We start from the raw sequence: 18,884 nt of genomic DNA on the forward strand, positions 1-18,884 counted from the left end.
TTTAATTTATGAGATAAATATATTAAATTTAATTAATTCACCGTTAGCATATATTTACTGTAGCGCAACGTCGCCAAACCATTGCGCTCTCTCTCCGCTTGAATAATTTTTCAAATCAAATCAAATCATTGCACAAGCAAGCAACGCTACAGCTGCAAAGCAAGCACTGTCGAGCGCGAATGATGTGAAAACCCAATTAAAATCTGTGCGAAGCCAATCTTTTTAGTTTGTTTCACTGATTTAGACCTTTTCGAGAGAGCCCTTCTCAGCGGTTCTAAGTATCATTAGGTTTATTATGAAATATAATTTTGTAATATACTAATTAATTTGATCGGTGTCGTAAATATTAATACTTTTTCATTAAGACAGCTTAGTTTAAGACAAAGCTGGCTGATCCCGTCCCTTCGTTTGAGGGAGGTATATATATTGCCGTTGCCGACCGGCCATTGTGAGCTCCACAGTTGCTGCACTAGCTAACTACATCCACACGGTCCCCCGCCGGCGTGCAACCATCATCACCTGCACTTCTTTGCTCTGCTCTGTGCTCTCATGGCGCCCACGCCTGCCTGCGCCTTGGTTCCACCGCCGCCGGCGCTGCCGTCGGCGAGGCCTTGTGCTCTTGTCCCCACGAACAGTGGCCGGCGCCGCTTCGCCGTGGCTGCTGCCAGCCCGCTGGTGGAGGAGGCCGTGCGGGCCACTGAAGCAGAGCCGCTCACCAAGGAGGACCTCGTCGCCTACCTCGCCTCCGGCTGCAAGCCACGCAGCGACTGGAGGTGATCTCTCCTCGCAAGCAGTAAAGCACCTAGCTAGCGGTCATTCTAAGCCAACGATACTCAGTTTGTTAATCGTCGTTTCAGCTCTCACTCGTGACTACTTTTTTTTTAGAGAAATTTATTCGTTCTTTCTTCACGTAAACTTTTTTTACATTAAATACTTCTCTTGTTACAATTACATGGCGTTAACGTTTTTGAAAGCGACGAAGTACTAGAACACATTTTTTTAGTTTCTATACGTTATAATAAAAACAATATAATTGTGCTGATATGATTTCAATTTTCCTATCAAAGGATTTTAAAAAGCGCTAAAATTTTGACCACAAGTATGTATAAAACTACACTAGTATATAAGGTCAAAGGCAGACGTATTTTAGTGCCTATTTATTCCACGTGGAACATCTTATTTATTTCGTAGTTTCGGATAAGGATCAAGGTTGTTTCACCAAGCTACACGTTTACTTAGGTTGACTAAGTAAAATATTTAATTTTTTTTGCATGCTTAGCTTTACTCTATTTTCTTGCACATCGAGAGGAAGTGAGAACTTGTGATTTATCAGTGCCACACGTCAGACTCGTAGGACAACATGCGTATATGCATGTTGTCGTCTGATCGAGTGGCCAACAGAGACCATGTCTTCAAGGCACTCATGGGAGTGTGAGTGTAGAGAAGATTTAGCTTGCGTATAAGTGTGCAAGTGTGGTGTTAGATATATGTGGTGTGTGTCTATAACTTTACTCTCATGAGCGAGGCTATCTCAAAAGAAAAAAAATAGTGGCCAACAGAGAGCGCATCAGAAGTTTGTATAGTTTCATCAGTTTGCCTTGTCTGGCAAATAAATGCTCTCACCCATCGTCCATGCACATCCATATCTCACAGAATTGGCACGGAGCATGAGAAGTTTGGATTCCAGGTCGAGACACTGCGCCCTGTCAACTACCAGCAGATCCGTGACTTGCTCAATGGGGTTGCAGACAGATTTGGCGGGCACAGAGTAATGGAAGGAAATAACATCGTTGGTCTTAAGCAGGTAACGACTACTAGGACGATGTAGCATCAACTTAAGAGCTAGCTTGTTGTTTCAGCAAATCTTCTTCTCGTTTACTACTCTAATTTCAAGCCACTCTCCATCCACGGCATGCATGATGTGGGTGTTTCGTGTCCATGTACGTAGGGATCGCAAAACATCTCGATGGAGCCTGGTGGCCAGATTGAGCTTAGCGGCGCTCCTCTGGAAACGCTTCACCAGACTCGCGCCGAGGTCAATTCACATCTTTGTCAGGTAACTATTAACAAGCTTGTTAATTACTACTACTCACCAGTTCCTCTTACGCAATGTAGCAAGACTTCAACATCGTTTGTGTGTGGTTATTGCAGGTCAAAGCAGTCGGGGAGGAATTGGGGATAGGATTTCTAGGACTTGGTTTTCAACCGAAGTGGGCTCTCAGTGACATGCCTATAATGCCAAAGGTGTGGATTTATATATACTACCTCCGATCCGTCCCTAAATATAGTACCATTTAGATTTGGTCAAAGTCAAATATTTTCATCTTTGACCAATAATATCTCAAAAACAATCACTTTTCTATAAAAATTACAATAGTTAGTTTCATTATAAATAAACTAATATTATTTATTTATTATCAATCCTTATGATTTTTTACCATCTACAGTTAAAATTTTAAAAGATTTGACATGAAAAAAACCTAAAAAAAGTTATTATACGCATTTCAAAAGCAAAAAGCCAGCAACAAGTTTTCAGAAAAGCTCCAAAAGCTGCAGCAAACAAACAGGCTCATAGTGTCTTAAGTAGACACACACACATATATATATATATTATATATATATAGGGAACACAAAAAACATAATGGACAAAAATTGAAAAGGGCCCCATAAAGGCCCCTGTGTACCTAATCCCATTGATGTATTAGCGACTGAAAAACATCCTTCCCATATTATTTTAGGATTTATTTTGCCATGTGTTTCTGACATTAAGGGGAATCCACTTTCCTACTACTACTACTAGTAGTGCTTGTTTTAAAGCTGACCTTGTAGGTTCATGATGTGTAGGCAAAGTTTGAAATAGCGCGAAACTACATGCCCAAAGTTGGCTCTTCTGGTCTTGATATGATGTTCCGAACATGCAGTGTACAGGTTTCTCTCTTCTTCATTGAATTGAATTCATCTTTGTGTTTCTGAAAAAAAAAGATATATCTCTTTACTCATAACTTTACTATTTAACCTAAATTTGATCTTACCACACATAGGTTAATCTGGACTACGGTTCGGAGCAAGACATGATCATGAAACTCCGAGCGGCCATTGCATTGCAGCCTGTGGGTACATTGTACTAATTTTCTTTCATGATATATATACTCCCTCCATATTACAAAATTGCAGATACCAAGTGGACAACATAATGAAACTATTGTAAAATAGAGGGAGTATATGTTTTTTTTTACGTACCACCCTCCTTTCCCTCTAATAATTTAATCATATTATGAATTCCAATATATATATATACATACAGATTGCAACCGCCATATTTGCTAATTCTCCCTTCAAAGAAGGAAAACTAAGTGGTTTTCTTAGCTTGAGAAGGTATGTCATTTGCTCTAGTCCGAGAACTGATAACCATTTTCTTGTTAATTAGTGACCCCCTCCACTATCATCCATGCAGCTATACATACACAGATACAGACAGTGACCGCACGGGGATGCTTCCTTTTGTATTTGACAGCTCATTTGGGTCAGCATCCATGCATTTCTCAATACATTAAACAAGATTTAATTTTTAAAAATTTTCATAATAATATAAGTTGTCCCTGATGAATATACATGGTCAAATTTTGGCTAGATTTGAGCGTTACGTGGACTACGTATTAGATGTTCCAATGTACTTTGTCCGCCGGAACAAGAGGCACATCAATTGCACCGGAATGTCATTTCGGGTTCGTGAATGTATCTATTGTCTTCTATCTTTATTAGTTTTACAGGATATTTTTCGATGGCTTATATGAGCTTATGTGCGTGTATGTCCCAGGATTTTATGGCAGGAAAGCTTCCACAAGTTCCGGGGGAGCGTCCAACATTGAATGATTGGGAGGTTCATCTTGGATCAATTTATCCTGAGGTTAACATTTGCAATAGAGTACACATATATATATGGTCTTTAAGACTTTTCTCTTGCCAAGATTTAATATACGATGGTTCTTTGGATTTGTTTTTTGTAGGTTAGGTTGAAAAGGTTCCTTGAGATGAGAGGTGCTGATGGTGGTCCATTCAGTACATTGTGTGCTCTGCCGGCTTTTTGGGTATGCAAATGAATTAAGTATAGTATTATTCTATATGAAGAACGAATCTGTAATTATGTATACAACCTCATATGTGGCAGAGCTAACATCTTGTTAGAATATTAGGAGCACAGAACTAAAAGACAAAAAAGGAGTAGCAATCATGTTTGTTATGTGCAGTGACAGTCATTCCGATTATGAATCTCCCCGGCTCACTGATGCCCCCCTAATTGTGTACATATACATAGGAACCATTTGCATATAGTAAAATGGGAATGCCTTGGCATGCAGTTAATTTATAGACTACTGTTATTTTGTCGCTGAAAATGTGATCGATTTGCTTATGATTGCTGTTTTCCCTACAGGTTGGGCTACTGTATGATGATGAATCACTACGATGTATAACCGACATGATTGCTGATTGGACAAGTGAAGAAAGGGATATGTTACGGAGAAAGGTTTCTTATCATGCAATTTTTGAGTGCTGTTGTTCACATGTGGTTATTGATGACTGAACGCGCGCACATTCTGTTCCAGAATCAATAGTCTTTTGTTTGATTATTTGGATCCAGTTTAATGGGTAGCACGTATAACAGTGAACAAAACCTAGATCTAATTATAAGTATGATGGGGAATATGCTATATGGCGTAATGGTGTTGCATTGCATCCTTATTTGTTGCTGATGATTATACCTCTTCTCTATCTGAATGTACAGGTTCCGGTAACTGGTCTAAAGACACAATTTCGGGGTGGATATGTGAGAGATTTGGCTGAAAATCTTGTGAAGTTGGCCAAGGTGACACAAATACTAATATGATATTGAGGAATACATACACGTGCATGTCTCTGGTGATTCAGTAACTCCACTTCTGACAATGCAGGATGGGTTGCAAAGGAGAGGGCACATGGAAGCTGGTTTCTTGAATGAAGTTGATGAAGTTGTCAGCACAGGTACTTAAATTTTCTTGTCTTACATCTCGAGAAAGATAGATTAATCCTCTGTGCGCCTAAGCTGAATTTTGCTTCTTCATATATCAAGGAGTGACACAAGCAGAGAAGCTTGCAAAATTGTACAAGACAGTGTGGCAGCACAATGTTGATCCAGTTTTTCGTGAGTTCATCTATTGATCTGCATCTGCTGTGGCATTATAGGGTCAACAGGGGAACTGTGGTTTCCAGAAATGGTGTACTTCCTTTTGGTCTGATTTTCTTGTCAGTTAGAACATGGATATAGGATACCAGAACATCTTTTAATGCATGTTTTTTACTCATGGGTTATCAGAAAGTAATGATACTATCTATATATGGACACTCAAGTACCTTTGATGGTAAATATACCAACAACGTTTTCATGTAAATTTTGATAAATTGACATATTAATAGTAGTAGAAGTTAAAAGTTTATGTATGTATCCAATGGAGATTATAGATGAAGATCCATTGTTTCTCGATGGCATCGACCCTCGGAGAAGAGAGAAGGAAGCCGACCAGGGGCTAGCTATGTGGGTATCAATGATCTTATATGCTTGAACACTTATAAATTACAAAAGCCGGAGCCATGATAAAATATTAGGGATACATTGTCCTTCGTTCTTACCGTTTAATTGCATCTTTTTAGAAAAAATCTCTAGCCGCAGACACTAATTAGCATGCACACAAGGTCACCCATGAACATACGCGCGCGCGCGCACGCACTGCCTGTTGGAAGGTCGATCAAGACAGCAAAGCCTTGATGATTATTACCAGATGGGGACAGCAATACTTCTGAAAGCCAAGAACAAGGGAATGTTGCAAGATGGCGATTTTGATCACTCTCTTGTTGGCTTTCAAGCATTCTTCATCACAAATCGTGGAAAAAATGCAAAACAGATCTGTTTTTTTTTTCAATTTTACCTCTGAAATTGAAAGCAAAACCAAAACTTGTTACCTAGTAGAAGCTAGCACAGGCAGGCTGGTGCTGGCTCTCCTTGTTTTATGCAGAGCCATCCATTAGCGCCCAACTCTGGTGTGGTTTCCTAACCAAGACGCACCCTCCCCCGCCGCACGCCCACTTTCCTCACGCATGCCACCGCCGGCGCCGCGGCATTCCCCTCCCCTGCTCAACCCGACCGCCGCGCTGCCTCGGCAGCGCCGACCGCCTTATGACACAGCCTGCTCGGCGCCCCACGCCCTCCACGGAAAGCGTCGAGATCGCCTTCTTCGGAGCCGCCTCCATCCCCGACCCGCGGTCCTCGCCGGCCACCCCGCTCCCGGACATCGCGTTCGCCCACGCGTCGACGCCGCCGCCGCCGCCTCCGCCGGCGCCCGTGCCGCAGAAGCAGAAGCACGGCAAGAACCGGTCGCGCCCGGGGCGCCTCATCCGGTCGGTGCGCGCCGCGTTCCGGTCGTTCCCGACCATCCAGGCGCCGTCCTGCCGGGGCATGCCGTCGCTGCACCACCTCCCGGGGCTCTACGGCCCCGGCGGCGCCGTCCGGAACCACTTCCACGGCGCCACGCACGCGACGGGGACGCTGTACGGCCACCGCAGGGCGCGCATCACCATCGCGTTCCACGAGAGCCCCGGCAGCCCGCCGTGCCTACTGCTGGACATCGGCGTGCCCACGGCCAAGTTCATCCAGGACGTGAGCGCGGCGGGGATGGTGCGCCTCACCCTCGAGTGCGACAAGCACCAGCACCAGCACCACGCTGGCGACGCGCCGCCGCGGCGGCTGCTGGACGAGCCGGCCTGGGGGGCGGAGGTGAACGGCGAGAGCGTCGGGTACGCGTCGCGGCGGGAGGCGACGGAGCGGGACGAGCGCGTGATGCAGATGCTCCACGCCACGTCCATGGGCGCCGGCGTGCTGCCGGCCGACATGTCCCACCCGTCGGACGGCGAGTTCACGTACATGCGCGTGCACTTCGACCGCGTTGTGGGGTCCAAGGACGCCGAGACGTACTACATGCACAACCCCGAGGGCGGCGCCACCGGGCCGGAGCTCACCATCTTCTTCATTAGGAATTAGCTAGCCTCAAACCCCCAACCAGCAGATGCAGGCATGCAGCTTTGATTCTCTGATATGTTCTTCCATGCCAATATATATATGTATCTGTATATATTACTACATACCATTGGATTAGCCTAGGTTACTTACTTATAGAGAGGGAAAATGATTAATAGTCAAAAAGAAGTTCAGCTTGATATGAAGATGCGTCAAATGGATAAATTTCGGTGGTGTTCAACTTACATTTACATTGTTCGAACAGGAAAAACAATATTTTTTTGAAAGGAAAACAACTGAATAAACCGCTGAATTCTGTAGCTGAATGGGATACACAAATGTATTCCAATATACTGTATACTGGCAGTCAGGAGAGGAATATACATTCGTATACCTGTGGTTGGGCCCAATTCGTGCCGCTCCCGAACGGGGCCGAATCGCAGCAAGGCCAGCTCAATGCCCACACGCCCCACATCCGACTCGCTGACGGCCCGAGGGTCCCAATGCCCACCTCCCCTGTCCGGCTCGATCTCGCCTCTCTCTCGTTTTCTCGATCCCTCCCGATCTTGCAGGCTGACAGCCGGCGGCAGGCGCGCGCCGGCGACCAGAAGGCAGGCGCGACGCCGCGAGCCTGCGACCGTGAGGCCAGTGCCAAAGGCGCAGCAGCAGCCCAGCAGGGGCGACAGGCAGATCAAGAAATCCCCACGGTGGCTCGACGAGCAGAATCGACGCATCGCAAATTCGCAATTCCTGATTTCCTCCACGATTGGTACTTCCCAAGATCCATCCATGAATCTATGTCCTTCCTATCTGTAACTTATCTTTAAAAATATTTTTGAATTTCTTTTGTTAGCAAGGAAATCTTCAGTCTGAACAATTTATGCTTAATCAACTCACGCTACTGCAGAGCGCAGGTGGAATTATCGCATTTGAATTGGGTTTTTTCTTTGCTTGTGGATTTCAAATTTACTACCGCTCAAAATGAGCAGGAGTAGATGGCTTGTAAAAATCGCATGGATTTGTATTAATATTTAGTTTACTTTCCTGCTTCAGATAACGCGGCCCCTGTTCGATCGCTCTCCCCGACGGGCAGCCACGGCGGCGCCGCGCCGGCGCGGCAGCGGCCGAAGCCGAACGGGACCTCGGATTCTTCGCGGGCCGCTCGGCTGAAGCCCGTCAAGCCGCCGGCCCGGCCCCGCGCGCATTCGTCGACCACGCCGATCAGTCAGTCACTCGGAGCTTCGAAAAGCAAAGCAGCAGGCCTTTCGTATTTAATCCCACCTCGCCATTTCGTGCGTAATCCGCGGCGGATAAAGCGCGCCCCATTCGCGTCCGTATCTCCGGGTCTGGGTGCAGGCCTGTCACTCCAGCGTGTAGGAGGGCAGAGTTGGCGAAGGGAAAAGCTCGGTCGCGGGAGCCCGCCGGGGGGGGGGGGGGGTGGTCTCTCTCCGGCGGGGCCGGAGCTCTCCTGAGAGTTTCTGGCCGCGGGAGCCACCGGAGGCGAGAGCATCTCTCCGGCGGGGCCGAGCCCGGGTTCGGGTGCGTTCGAGCCCAAAAAGGCCAGAGCGCGGCTCTGGGCCCCCCAGCGCTTTTGCCCAACTGGGCAAGGGCCCGGGCCGGGGGGGAGACCGCAGAGCAGCAGCAACCACTAAAAATATAGAATAAAGAATAATTCCAGGCGTTTGATGAGGTCTCTGTGTGGTTGCTGGTGCGAGGACGCGTTGCACCACCCTGGCTTTTGAAACGTGGCGGAAATTGGTCTCCGGCACAGAACCCATGTAAAAAAACTTAGGCTTTGGGGGCCTTTCCCGTTTGGGAGGAGAGGCAGATGGGCAACCCATGTTATGTTGGGAGATATGTTGTAAAAAAAAAAATAAAGCCACTGGGGTCTCTCCTCCTAATCCGGGAGTCTTTGGGTTTACGATCTCGAACTCCCCTCAACCTCAAAAATAAAGCCACCTTTTTTTTTGCTTTTCATTGTGCCGCAATTTTAAATTCTGAATTTTCAAAATTGCATTACAAACCTTTTCCGGTGTAGCACTCACCAGCACGGTCGGCACCCCGCCCGGACCTCCACCTCAGACTCGAGAAGTCGAGCTCGTCCCGCGCACCACGCTGCACAAGTCTCGTCCTTGTCGCCGGTCAACACATGCTTTCTGCTCTTCAGACACCGACGCCTGCTGGGATCGCGCGCCGTCGCCGCCATTCCTGTCTTGACCAGGATCGGTGCTTGCGCGCGCTCATTTTGCCAGGTCGTGGGAGCAAGTGGCATGCGCCCAGGAACAAGTGTGGCACGCGCGCAAAGTGCACGAACGAACGGTTGCTGGGGTAGAACTGGCAGCTGGATGCCGGCTTGTTTCCCCCGTGGGCGCGGAACACCACCGTGAAGGCGTTCACCTCCATCCAATGTAGGAGGAGCTCGCTGTAGCGCGAGAGCTACAGGTCCGCCGTGCAGCTGCCGCGCTCTCGTCGGCATTATTCGGCGAGAACCCCAGGATCCCGCTGTCCTTCTCATCCGCCGGTGCTGCGATTCCACGAGGCCGTGATCTCAATGCGGTCTCGCGGTTGACTGCGCGCGCACGATTCCGGATACCGGCTGGGCACATCAACGGATTCGTTGACGCAATGCAACCGCGGGTCCAACTGCACGCTCTCGTCGAAGTCGGCCATGCATCCAGCCAGTGACGCCGTCGTTCACCATCCCCATTAGGAATTAGGATGCTCTTGATCCAGGCGTGCAATTTTGCAAGCAGTTCCTCCGTACTGCAGAGGAGACTCATCCGCAATTTCGGGAGCATCAATCAGGAAATAGTCGCTCGATCCTGATATCTTCTCCCATCGTCATTAGGACTTGGTCTAAATGGTTAGCTTTATCTTTCACATCTTTTTTTTATTGTGCTAGTGTGTAAATAGTTTTTTAAAACATGGTACAAACACACTCGCTTTCCAATATGAATGAACGCATGCATATTGTAGATCTATAAGCACCTTCAAAAGACTAGACCAGTGGAGAAATTGATGGATCACCACTAAAGAATAGCGCCAATGGTTCATACACTAAATCTAAGAAAATAAGATGAGATTTGAATCTAGATGGGTAGTTTCTAGATAAGATAACGTGTAACTGACCAAGGTCTCTTTTGGCATAGCTATTTTTAGCTTCACCTCTACCTGTTTTAGGTAAATCGAGATACTATAACGTGAAACTATTTTATAAGCCCGTGTTAAAAGCCGGGCGAAACCAATTTTTCAAGCTTCACCGGCAATGAAGCTGTTTTGGGTGAAGCTATGCCAAATAGAGCCTAACTACACGGCGGATATGTAGCTTCCAGATAAGATACGCTAAATCCCGGTTCTCATATTTGTCTATTACGGCACACTCCACCTTGGAAAAGCAACTCCCCATACACTTGCGATCTCATGGCTTATCTTGACCATTCATCCATTCTACGTGGCATCCATCCAACCGTTGCACGTCTTACCTACTCTTGATTCCTTCACCTCTCCATGGTTCATGTCACCCTTGATTTTAAAATGAATTGCTCCGATAGACCGTGTCGCTGCGTGGCTGAATTGCACATGCATATGTATTCCGTGCTGTATACTACTTCAATATCATTGGTGATGACGTGTAACTGTAATGGGCCCAATTTGTGTCACGAGCACACCGATACTATCCTTCCTACTCTAGACGGCCCGAGTGCCCAATGCGGCGATGCCCGCCCGGCCGCCGCTCTTCCCCTGTCGACTTCTTGATCGAGGACTCGCGCCGCTCTTCCCGCTCGACCTCTCCCAGAGTTCCCCGGCGGTCCCTGATCCCCGAACCCAAGGACAGCCGGCCGGCGGCAGGCACGCGGGCGGCGACCGGAAGGCAGCCGCGACGCCGCGAGCCTGCGACCGTGAGGCCAGCGTACAGACGCAGCATGGCTCTAGAGGCGGCAACAGGCAGATACAATTTTTGTTTGTTTTTTTAACTTCTGCAACTTTTAAATATAGATTTTTTCAAATTGCAAAGATACAAAATTCTTTCCATGTAGACCCCAGATTCCAACCTCCTTTCCCCTTCACAAAATGATAAGCGATCTACTGTACAGTTTACACAAATTACAACACCTTGAGATCTCTCAAGTTGGTTAAGAATCTTTCGCCGACCGGTGATCCAACCCTCACGAACACGGCCGGGTACCCCACCGGGGCCTGGACTTCGGCCTCGAACCCACCCTGCGCCCCAGCACCGTACTCGTCGCCGGTCCACACGTGCCGCCACGCGCCGGCGCCGGCCGGGAAGTAGGCGGTCACTGCGCTCCGGCCCTTGTCCAGGACCGGCACCACCAGCATCTCCGTGCCGACCAGGAACTGCTGGTACGTCAGCGCCTGCACGCGCTCGTCCGCCGGGTAGTGCAGGAACAGGTGCCGCGCCACGGGGAGCCCCGCCGCCGCCGCCTCCCTGACCAGCTGCGCGCGGTAGAACTCCCAGGCCTTGTAGAGCTTGGCGCAGCGCGCGAAGTGCGCGAGCGTTCTGCTGTTGGAGTAGAACTGGCAGTTGGAGGCCGGCTTGTTCCCCTCGTGGGTGCGGAACACGACGGTGAAGGCGTTCACCTCCATCCAGCGCAGGAGGAGCTCCTCGCCGCGGCGGTAGCGCAGGAACGGCAGGTCCACGGTGCAGTAGCCGCCGGCGTCGCTGTGGTTGAGCGGGAACCCGGAGAGGCCGCCGCTGAGGAGCCCGACCACGCTGCTCTTGATGCCGTCGTTCGCCTGCCAGCTCACCATCTGGTCGCCCTCCCAGAATAGCATCGCCCACCGGGAGCTCTCCCGGAACCCCGACCGCACAAAGAACACCAGGCCGTCGTCGCCGCCAGCGCCGCCGCCGTCCTCCTCCGCCGCCGTCGCGGCGACGCTGCCGGCTTGCCACTCGTCGGCGAACTCGCGGTTGACGCGCGCCCACAGCTCCGGGTACCGGTTGTGCGCGGCGACGGGGTCCTCGCCGGAGTGCAGCCGCGCGTCCAGCGGCAGGCCCTCGCCGAAGTCGGCCATCCAGCCGCTCACGCCGTCGTCCACCATGCCCCGCAGGATCTTCTTGAACCAGGCGCGGGCCTCCGGGTTGGTGAAGTCGAGCATTGCCACGTCGAACGCCGTGTTGGGCATCATGTACGGCTCGCCGGCCTCGTCCTTGACCAGGATGCCCAGCTTCTTGGCCTCCTCGAACAGGTGCCTCTTCGTGTTCGGCTTCTGATCCATCTGAGGAAGCAGACGTAAATAAAATTCAGAACAGTAACGCAATGCAGAGCACATCTCTGAATGAGTGTGAATTCCCGTCGAATTCATAAAAGGTTCTCTCGTTCCAAACGTACCGGTACAAGGCAAGGATTACAGTAAGTCATCGTCCTAATGCCGCTGCTTCGAAGGTCGCTGACTAGATCCTTCCATCCATTGTAATGAGCATCATCAACCTCCCAGTTCCACCACAGTTGAGACCCAATTGCCGTCTTCCTCTGGCCAACCCAGTCCTGCATCGACCACCCAATTTGCAGCAGTTCAGAGTTCAAAGTTCAGACTGTATTAGATTAGCATTGGAAAGGGCCTTTTTTTTTCTCAGACCTGTAGCCAGAATGCAGAAACTGGGACATCGTAGTCCTGCAGTTCTTTCCAAACCCTGCGGACGGTGTCCGTGCCGCCCTGCATGCCGACGACGGCACCGGATGTGATCCACCTGGGAAGAACAGGTGGCCTTCCGGTTGACTCCGTGTAGCTGGTGAGGAGTTGGGTTGGCGAATCACCGTCTAGTATTCGTCCTTGAACAGAATTCCCAAAAATCTGCAAATTATAGTAATGGAAGTACTCGATGAGCTCGATCATGGCACCATGCTCTCAAAGTGTTTATCTGAAAAGGAACAGTTGCTTTGCAATTTTGTAGTCCGGTGAAATGGCTACCTGTATCTGTACTCTGTCAGGTTTCGTCAGGTCGAAAATGGAGTAGTCGTATCCTTCAAGGTATAAAGATCTCATCTTTGAGGTCATGTAGAAGGGAGATGGGGCATATGTGGTGCTCCAGTTTCCTCCTGACCTAGAGAAACCCACATGGAAGAACACGCTAAATCATCTCCAAAGTCAAACAAAAAGTTGGCGCCAGTTGACCTACATCAGCACTAACACTGCAAAGTCATAATGTTTTTCAATTATTATCAGGAAAAAGGATCTAAAATTTGTCCTTGAAAGTTGTTCAGCGCGATAGTCGGCTTTATCAAGAAGGGAGCATTATTCACTCTCTCTTTTTTTCTCACCTACGATAAATAAGAACTCCAAGCACAGTAGCACACACGCACAAGAAACCATGGCGCAAGTAGACGCCACAATCGTTGTCGACGTGAAGAGTTTGTAGCTCAGACTTCAGAGTTCAGACTACAAGCTTCAGAGACCACAGTTCCTTGCTGAAATTGTTCATCTCAGACCAGACACTGCTAGTGTCGTTGTCGACCTTAAATCCTTGCACATTCCACTCGAAAAAGAAAAATAAATCCTTGCTCGATTCAAGTTCATCAATGCCTGCAAGAAGTGGCGAGACCCAGATGATAGGATAAGCTCAATTGCTCAGACACCTGCCCATCCAGACTTGCAGGGCTGGTCCTGGAACTTGACTTGCATAACAACGAAAGCTATCCCATACGGCCCAGTAATGACCTCACCAGACCTGAAAGAACCTTGTTTCCGACTAAATTTGAGGTGTAAGCGAAAGTGATTTGTCTACAATTTGCATAGTAGACTGTTCTTCGCAGATCGGGCACAAAAATCTTTGGATTTGAATTTTCTTTTCCTCCTCTAGGAAGCACAAGTGCTCTAACGCAAAATTTTCAAACTTTGATGTGGTCAGCTGTAAGGAGCTGTCAGATTACGGGAAGAAGTTCTACCTATAGCTGACGAGGTTGGCGGCGAATGTGATGGGCTGGTCTCCCCTGCCGATCCCCTGCTCCTGGACCAGCACCGGCACGCGCTTCCCCTTGAACTCCACGCGGCTGAACTGCTCGCCGAACCCGTAGAACCGCTCGTCACGGCTGCTCGCGTACGTCAGGAACACGCGGTTGAACTCCTCCGGCCGCGCCTCCGCCCTCTCCGGCTCCGGCGGCAGGAGCGACGAAGTTTCCTCCCGGCTCGGGGCCAGCCTCGTCTTCTTGCTGGTGGGTCGCTGGACGCGCGCTGACAGACGAAGGCGCAGGCTGGGCCGGTTGATCCTCGGGGTTGTGGTTGTGGTTGTGGTTGTGGTCGTGGTCACCGTCGCTGGGGGCGACTTGGCAGGGTCGGCGTGCGCGCAGGTCCATTGGTAGTCGCCGATATTGACGCTGAACGCGACCTGCGTGTCGGTCTTCTCCTCGAGGAGGATCCAGTACCGCGCCGAGAGCGCCGGCCTCCCCGCCGCGCCGCGGGCCCGGCGGCAGCCGGAGCGCAGCCCGCAGCAGCTGCACGACGCGGCAGAGGACTGCTTGGCGGACAGCAGCCCGGTGATCACCAGCACCGGGAACCGCGTAGCGTCGGACGCCTTGAACGCGGCGCCGCGCAGCAGGTCGGCGCCGGCCTCGGCGTCGCAGCGGTAGAAGGCCTTGATCTTGTCGACGTGCTGGCGGTGGGGGACGAGGCGGGCGCGGCCGTCGCGGAGCGCGAAGGAGCCGCGGCACTCGTCGGCCTCGGTGGCGACGGAGGCCGCGGAGAGGAACGCGACGCCGGGGACGCTCTCCCACATCGCGCGGCGCGCGTCGCCGCCGCCTGACGGTACCCTGGACAGGGCCACCTCGCCGCCGAGGGACGGGTCCCAGCAGAGGCGGAACCGGGTCCCGACGGGGAAGTCGTGCGCGTGGGCGAGCTTGGAGGCCGGGGCGAAAGAGAGGCGCGGGGCGGCGTCGCCATTTCGGATGGCGGCGGCGGGGATGGCGCGAGGGAACGGGTTGTTGAGGCGCGCGTGGTGCTTCTTGGTGGTCTTGGAATGCGGCGGGGGCGCCATGGCAACGGTGGTGATGGCGCGCGCGGGAGAACGGGGTGGAGGATCCGCCGGAGCTCTGCTCGGTCCAAGCCGATTGGCTGAAATAGATTCTGGAATGAGGGGGGTGGGTCCAAATGGTCGGGCAGGAGCGGTGGGCCCGGAGAGCAAGCGCTCGTTTTTGACTGACGTGTGTACTGGTTTCTGGTCGTAATGGCTAGATTTGCCACGGCAGAAAGGTTTAATTATGACCCGTTCAAGAAGTAGGAATTTTGGAATACTACTATGATATTGTACCAAATCTTACAAGACTTTTAAGAAATTTCCGCATTTCAAACTAAGGGTTGCTGAACTTGCCTACAAAGTCAAATTTGAAAAACTTCATGGTTTTGAGCAATAAAATCTTTTCTTACTCCATCTGATCTCAAATATAAGGGATTCAGGACATTAACATCATGTGCATGGTATATATTATTTTAAATAAAAAAATTAAATTATGATGAAATTAATTTTATGCCACCAAATAATTTTCATTTTTAGCTATTGATAGTCAAAGCTAAACATGGCTGACTAACTGATATTTGTGATCCGATTAAAAAAAACTGATATTTGTGATCAAAGAAAGTGTGCTTTATTTTTACCTATTATATGAATTGGACTTTCTGTTTGTTTCTCATGGTTATACAGTTGTTTTATGGGTCTTAATTTATATACAAAACAATAAATCCCATGTATTATTGGTTTTACTTTATTGGCTTAATTGTACAGGATGCATACTTTGACTTCCAATGCTATCTTCCCTCAGTCCCGGTTCATGGATCTTTTATCACTTCAGAACTCAAAGGCTAGGAGAATTCATTCATCGGGTAGGAGCATCGTCGCACCTTGATGAATGGAAAATGTTAATTTTCATTAGGCTTTCTCCTCATATATTTTTCCTGTAGGAAAAAAAGAATCTCAGATTATGCTTTCCAACAAAAGAAACTCCATTTTTTTACTACACTAAACGAAGCTCATAAAAAATGCGATTAGGCTAGCACCATGGAATGATCACGTGCACATTCACATTTGGAAATGGAAGTGGATAGCTTTTGAGGTCCATGTTCTTTTGGCTCTGTCATATTATCATATTACCCCCCCCCCCCCCAACACACACACACACACTCTCACAAATTTAGTTTGTCTAATTAACAAGAGAACAATATAGAAGAACATAGTGCTTTAACCGAAAAACAGTCATAAGAACAACTCATTGTGTCAATACACTTTGAAACTAAATTGAAATTTGTCAGACTCTTAGTGCGTCGTATCCCACTCTTAGACACGCTTGCTATATCTACCATTTACATTTTGCATCGCAATACTAGGTAAGATTTGATGTGCACCAGCCAGTTTAATTTTCTCTTGGAATTCTCAAAATGGGTCAAAGTTAATTTTGTGCTTTCACATGTAAGCGAAGATGGTCTCCCACATCCAGCCGAACTGACATGTTACCACTTTTGTCCCTTCTTATTTTGACATGGAAGTGAAATTTGTCCTTTATATTCGTTTAACATACGGTTGGTTGATTAACATCTTTATTTAGGTGGCTTTCTTTAGAAAGCTTGTCTGCTTGTGGCCCCTTCTCGTGAACGTGGCCGTGATTGTGGGAGCATACAACCAGCACGCGAACTAAGCCGTGTACGTTCAAGTGAACATTTGGCAGCTTACGAGAGAGCATATCGGTGGCTCGTGTGCGTCTAACAAACTCGTTTCTGCTAGTAGAGTGAATCTGCATAATAGTACAACATATGTGACCCCGTGCCAAGGTGTCCAGATACAATGGATCGACCTTACCGAACTCCCTCCCTGGTTGTGACTTCTTGTGAAACAATGGACATGGCCACAGCCCACGTGGGACACACTATTGATTGCCTGATGCAAGTTTTTTCTTGGAAAGAAAAAAATCAGTATACCTGATGCGTAAATTTACTCACGCGATGCATAATGACATTTCAAAGTACCTAACTATATCCCTCCATCCCAAATAATTAATCATTTAGCTTTTTCTAGGTATATAGTTTTTCTATGCATTTAGATATACGTTATGTCCAGATACATAGCAAAAATCTATGAATGTAGAAAGGTTAAAACGAGTAATAATTTGGAACCGATGGAGTAGTAAATAAATATTTAGGATATTAGCATAGTAAGCTAGCTTCAGAATAAACTTCTATATTGACATATTTAAAAGGTATAACTAAATTATATTTTCGAAAGAATACCACAAAATTATACATTTCTATATTGACTAATAGTTTTCAGGAAGAAACACCAGCATATAGCCCGATAGACTTTTGGGGCGTAACCTGTTGTCTTTCTGTGATCGCCTGTACGGCTCTCACATCTAGTTCTAGCTACATTGTTGTGCATCTTCCCGCTATCACGGCATCGTACTTCCAAGCAGAGCAGCATGCCGGGCCCAGAAATCCCCTGCCCATCAGTAATCCTTTCCTTGAAATGGGCCCTCCTCCAGTGTTTTTACCTTGAGAAGGCGCAGACCATTCACCCCATCCGAGCGGGCCGGGACTCTGACTCTGATTAGTGTGGATGCGCAGAAAATTCATCCGACGCACACACGGACTAGCCACTCTGACAGTCCGACTCTTGAGTGGGACTTTACATTGGTGTACATCTGCTTGCTTGGCTCCTTTGTTTAATCAGACGCCCGCAGTAGTGGCCAGGTAGAGATCGATGCGAAATTCATGCATCCACCTGGACGTGTTCATGGCTCTGTTCACGTCCAGAGGGCTAGTATAGAGGTAGATGTAGACCCGTGTCCAAGCTTTCTTTTCTCTCCTTGGAGCGGTGTTTGGTTGGCTTCCCCGGTCCGTCACGCCCGTATCCTCCCGTCATCACGGCACTATTCCGAGATCAGTGAACTTCCCGCAGGGCGTGGTCAAACAAGACGTTCAGTTTTCGTCCGAAGGCTATATTAAACGAGAAACTTGCTGCAAAGTTGAAACCATTTCCTCGGTCACGTCATGCATGCATACATAACGTATATTAGATGCATAAAAAATACTATAAATTTATAAAAAAATCAAAACAATCTTTAATTTGAAATGAAAGGAGTACTTATCAAATTTCAAAAAAGATGGCCGCAAAATGGTGAGGTCGTGCGTTTAGTCTTGAGTTTTGCTAGCCCGACCTTTTCAGCCTGACGCCAACTTGCGCAAATCAGATGAGAACGAGAAAGCGAACCGACGCCGTCCGCGCGCAGAACGAGCCCATGTGTATGGATGGATGGGATTATTTATGGGTGGCGCCAACTGCAACTCCGGTTGTTCTTCCATTCTCCGCTGTGGATCGGTCAATCGGTCAAGGCGACGCTGCCTCCTTGGTTGCAGGACGATGCAACCAGCTGACAAGACGGAGCAAGAACACATCATCTGCTCACGTTCCCACGCTCCGCGCTAGCAGCAAACAAATCACTGGTGTTTTTCTTTTCCCTCTCGTATTCTCACCTCCATATCAGCTCCGCACCTAGTTAACTAGCGACGTCGCTCGCTGTTGGAGATGGTCTTGCTACGCTACAATGGCACCTCTTACTACAATGGAATCTGACACCAATGACTATCGCGTCAACTGCCCTTTGGATTGCCGTTTTTTTTTTTATCCACGGGTACTCCTCCCGTCCCTAAATTATTAGTCGTTTTGGCTTTTCTAAATATATAGTTTTTATTATGCATCCAGATATATATTATGTCTGGGTGCATATCAAAATCTATGCACCTAAAAAAACTAAAATAACTAATAATTTAGAACGGATGGAGTACTAATCAAGTATCTGATTGTGAAGTTTTAATTTTATTTCCCTTCCGCACTTACATG

General features: G+C 48.4%; 4 protein-coding genes across 4 annotated transcripts; 3 read left to right on the forward strand and 1 right to left on the reverse strand.

The window, feature by feature from the left end:
• The first annotated feature begins 491 nt into the window (after nt 1–491).
• On the forward strand, nt 492–5,444 carry LOC112894044 (glutamate--cysteine ligase A, chloroplastic-like). The gene is made up of 15 exons (XM_025961617.1): nt 492–773; nt 1,654–1,804; nt 1,949–2,056; nt 2,152–2,244; nt 2,845–2,928; nt 3,042–3,110; nt 3,305–3,375; nt 3,455–3,523; nt 3,632–3,725; nt 3,818–3,907; nt 4,008–4,088; nt 4,433–4,525; nt 4,784–4,864; nt 4,950–5,019; nt 5,108–5,444. Exons 1-15 carry the CDS (start codon nt 550–552, stop codon nt 5,194–5,196), a joined length of 1,467 nt encoding a protein of 488 aa, XP_025817402.1. The 5' UTR covers nt 492–549; the 3' UTR covers nt 5,197–5,444.
• A 764-nt stretch (nt 5,445–6,208) lies between these two features.
• On the forward strand, nt 6,209–7,069 carry LOC112892743 (protein MIZU-KUSSEI 1-like). The gene has a single exon (XM_025959865.1). The coding sequence runs from the start codon at nt 6,209–6,211 to the stop codon at nt 7,067–7,069; it is 861 nt and encodes a 286-aa protein (XP_025815650.1).
• Nucleotides 7,070–7,472: 403 nt separating this feature from the next.
• On the forward strand, nt 7,473–8,978 carry LOC112895290. The gene is made up of 2 exons (XM_025963240.1): nt 7,473–7,814; nt 8,099–8,978. Exons 1-2 carry the CDS (start codon nt 7,502–7,504, stop codon nt 8,515–8,517), a joined length of 732 nt encoding a protein of 243 aa, XP_025819025.1. The 5' UTR covers nt 7,473–7,501; the 3' UTR covers nt 8,518–8,978.
• A 2,101-nt stretch (nt 8,979–11,079) lies between these two features.
• On the reverse strand, nt 11,080–15,429 carry LOC112892744 (sulfoquinovosidase-like). Its single transcript, XM_025959866.1, has 6 exons — nt 15,425–15,429; nt 13,951–15,294; nt 12,977–13,109; nt 12,644–12,859; nt 12,397–12,552; nt 11,080–12,283 (listed from the first exon to the last, which is right to left on the reverse strand). The coding sequence occupies exons 1-6, from the start codon at nt 15,427–15,429 to the stop codon at nt 11,150–11,152; spliced, it is 2,988 nt and encodes a 995-aa protein (XP_025815651.1). The 3' UTR covers nt 11,080–11,149.
• Between the last annotated feature and the right edge of the window lie 3,455 nt (nt 15,430–18,884).

The sequence above is a fragment of the Panicum hallii genome, chromosome 5, assembly GCF_002211085.1.
Source record: "Panicum hallii strain FIL2 chromosome 5, PHallii_v3.1, whole genome shotgun sequence".
Taxonomy (NCBI): Eukaryota; Viridiplantae; Streptophyta; class Magnoliopsida; order Poales; family Poaceae; genus Panicum; species Panicum hallii.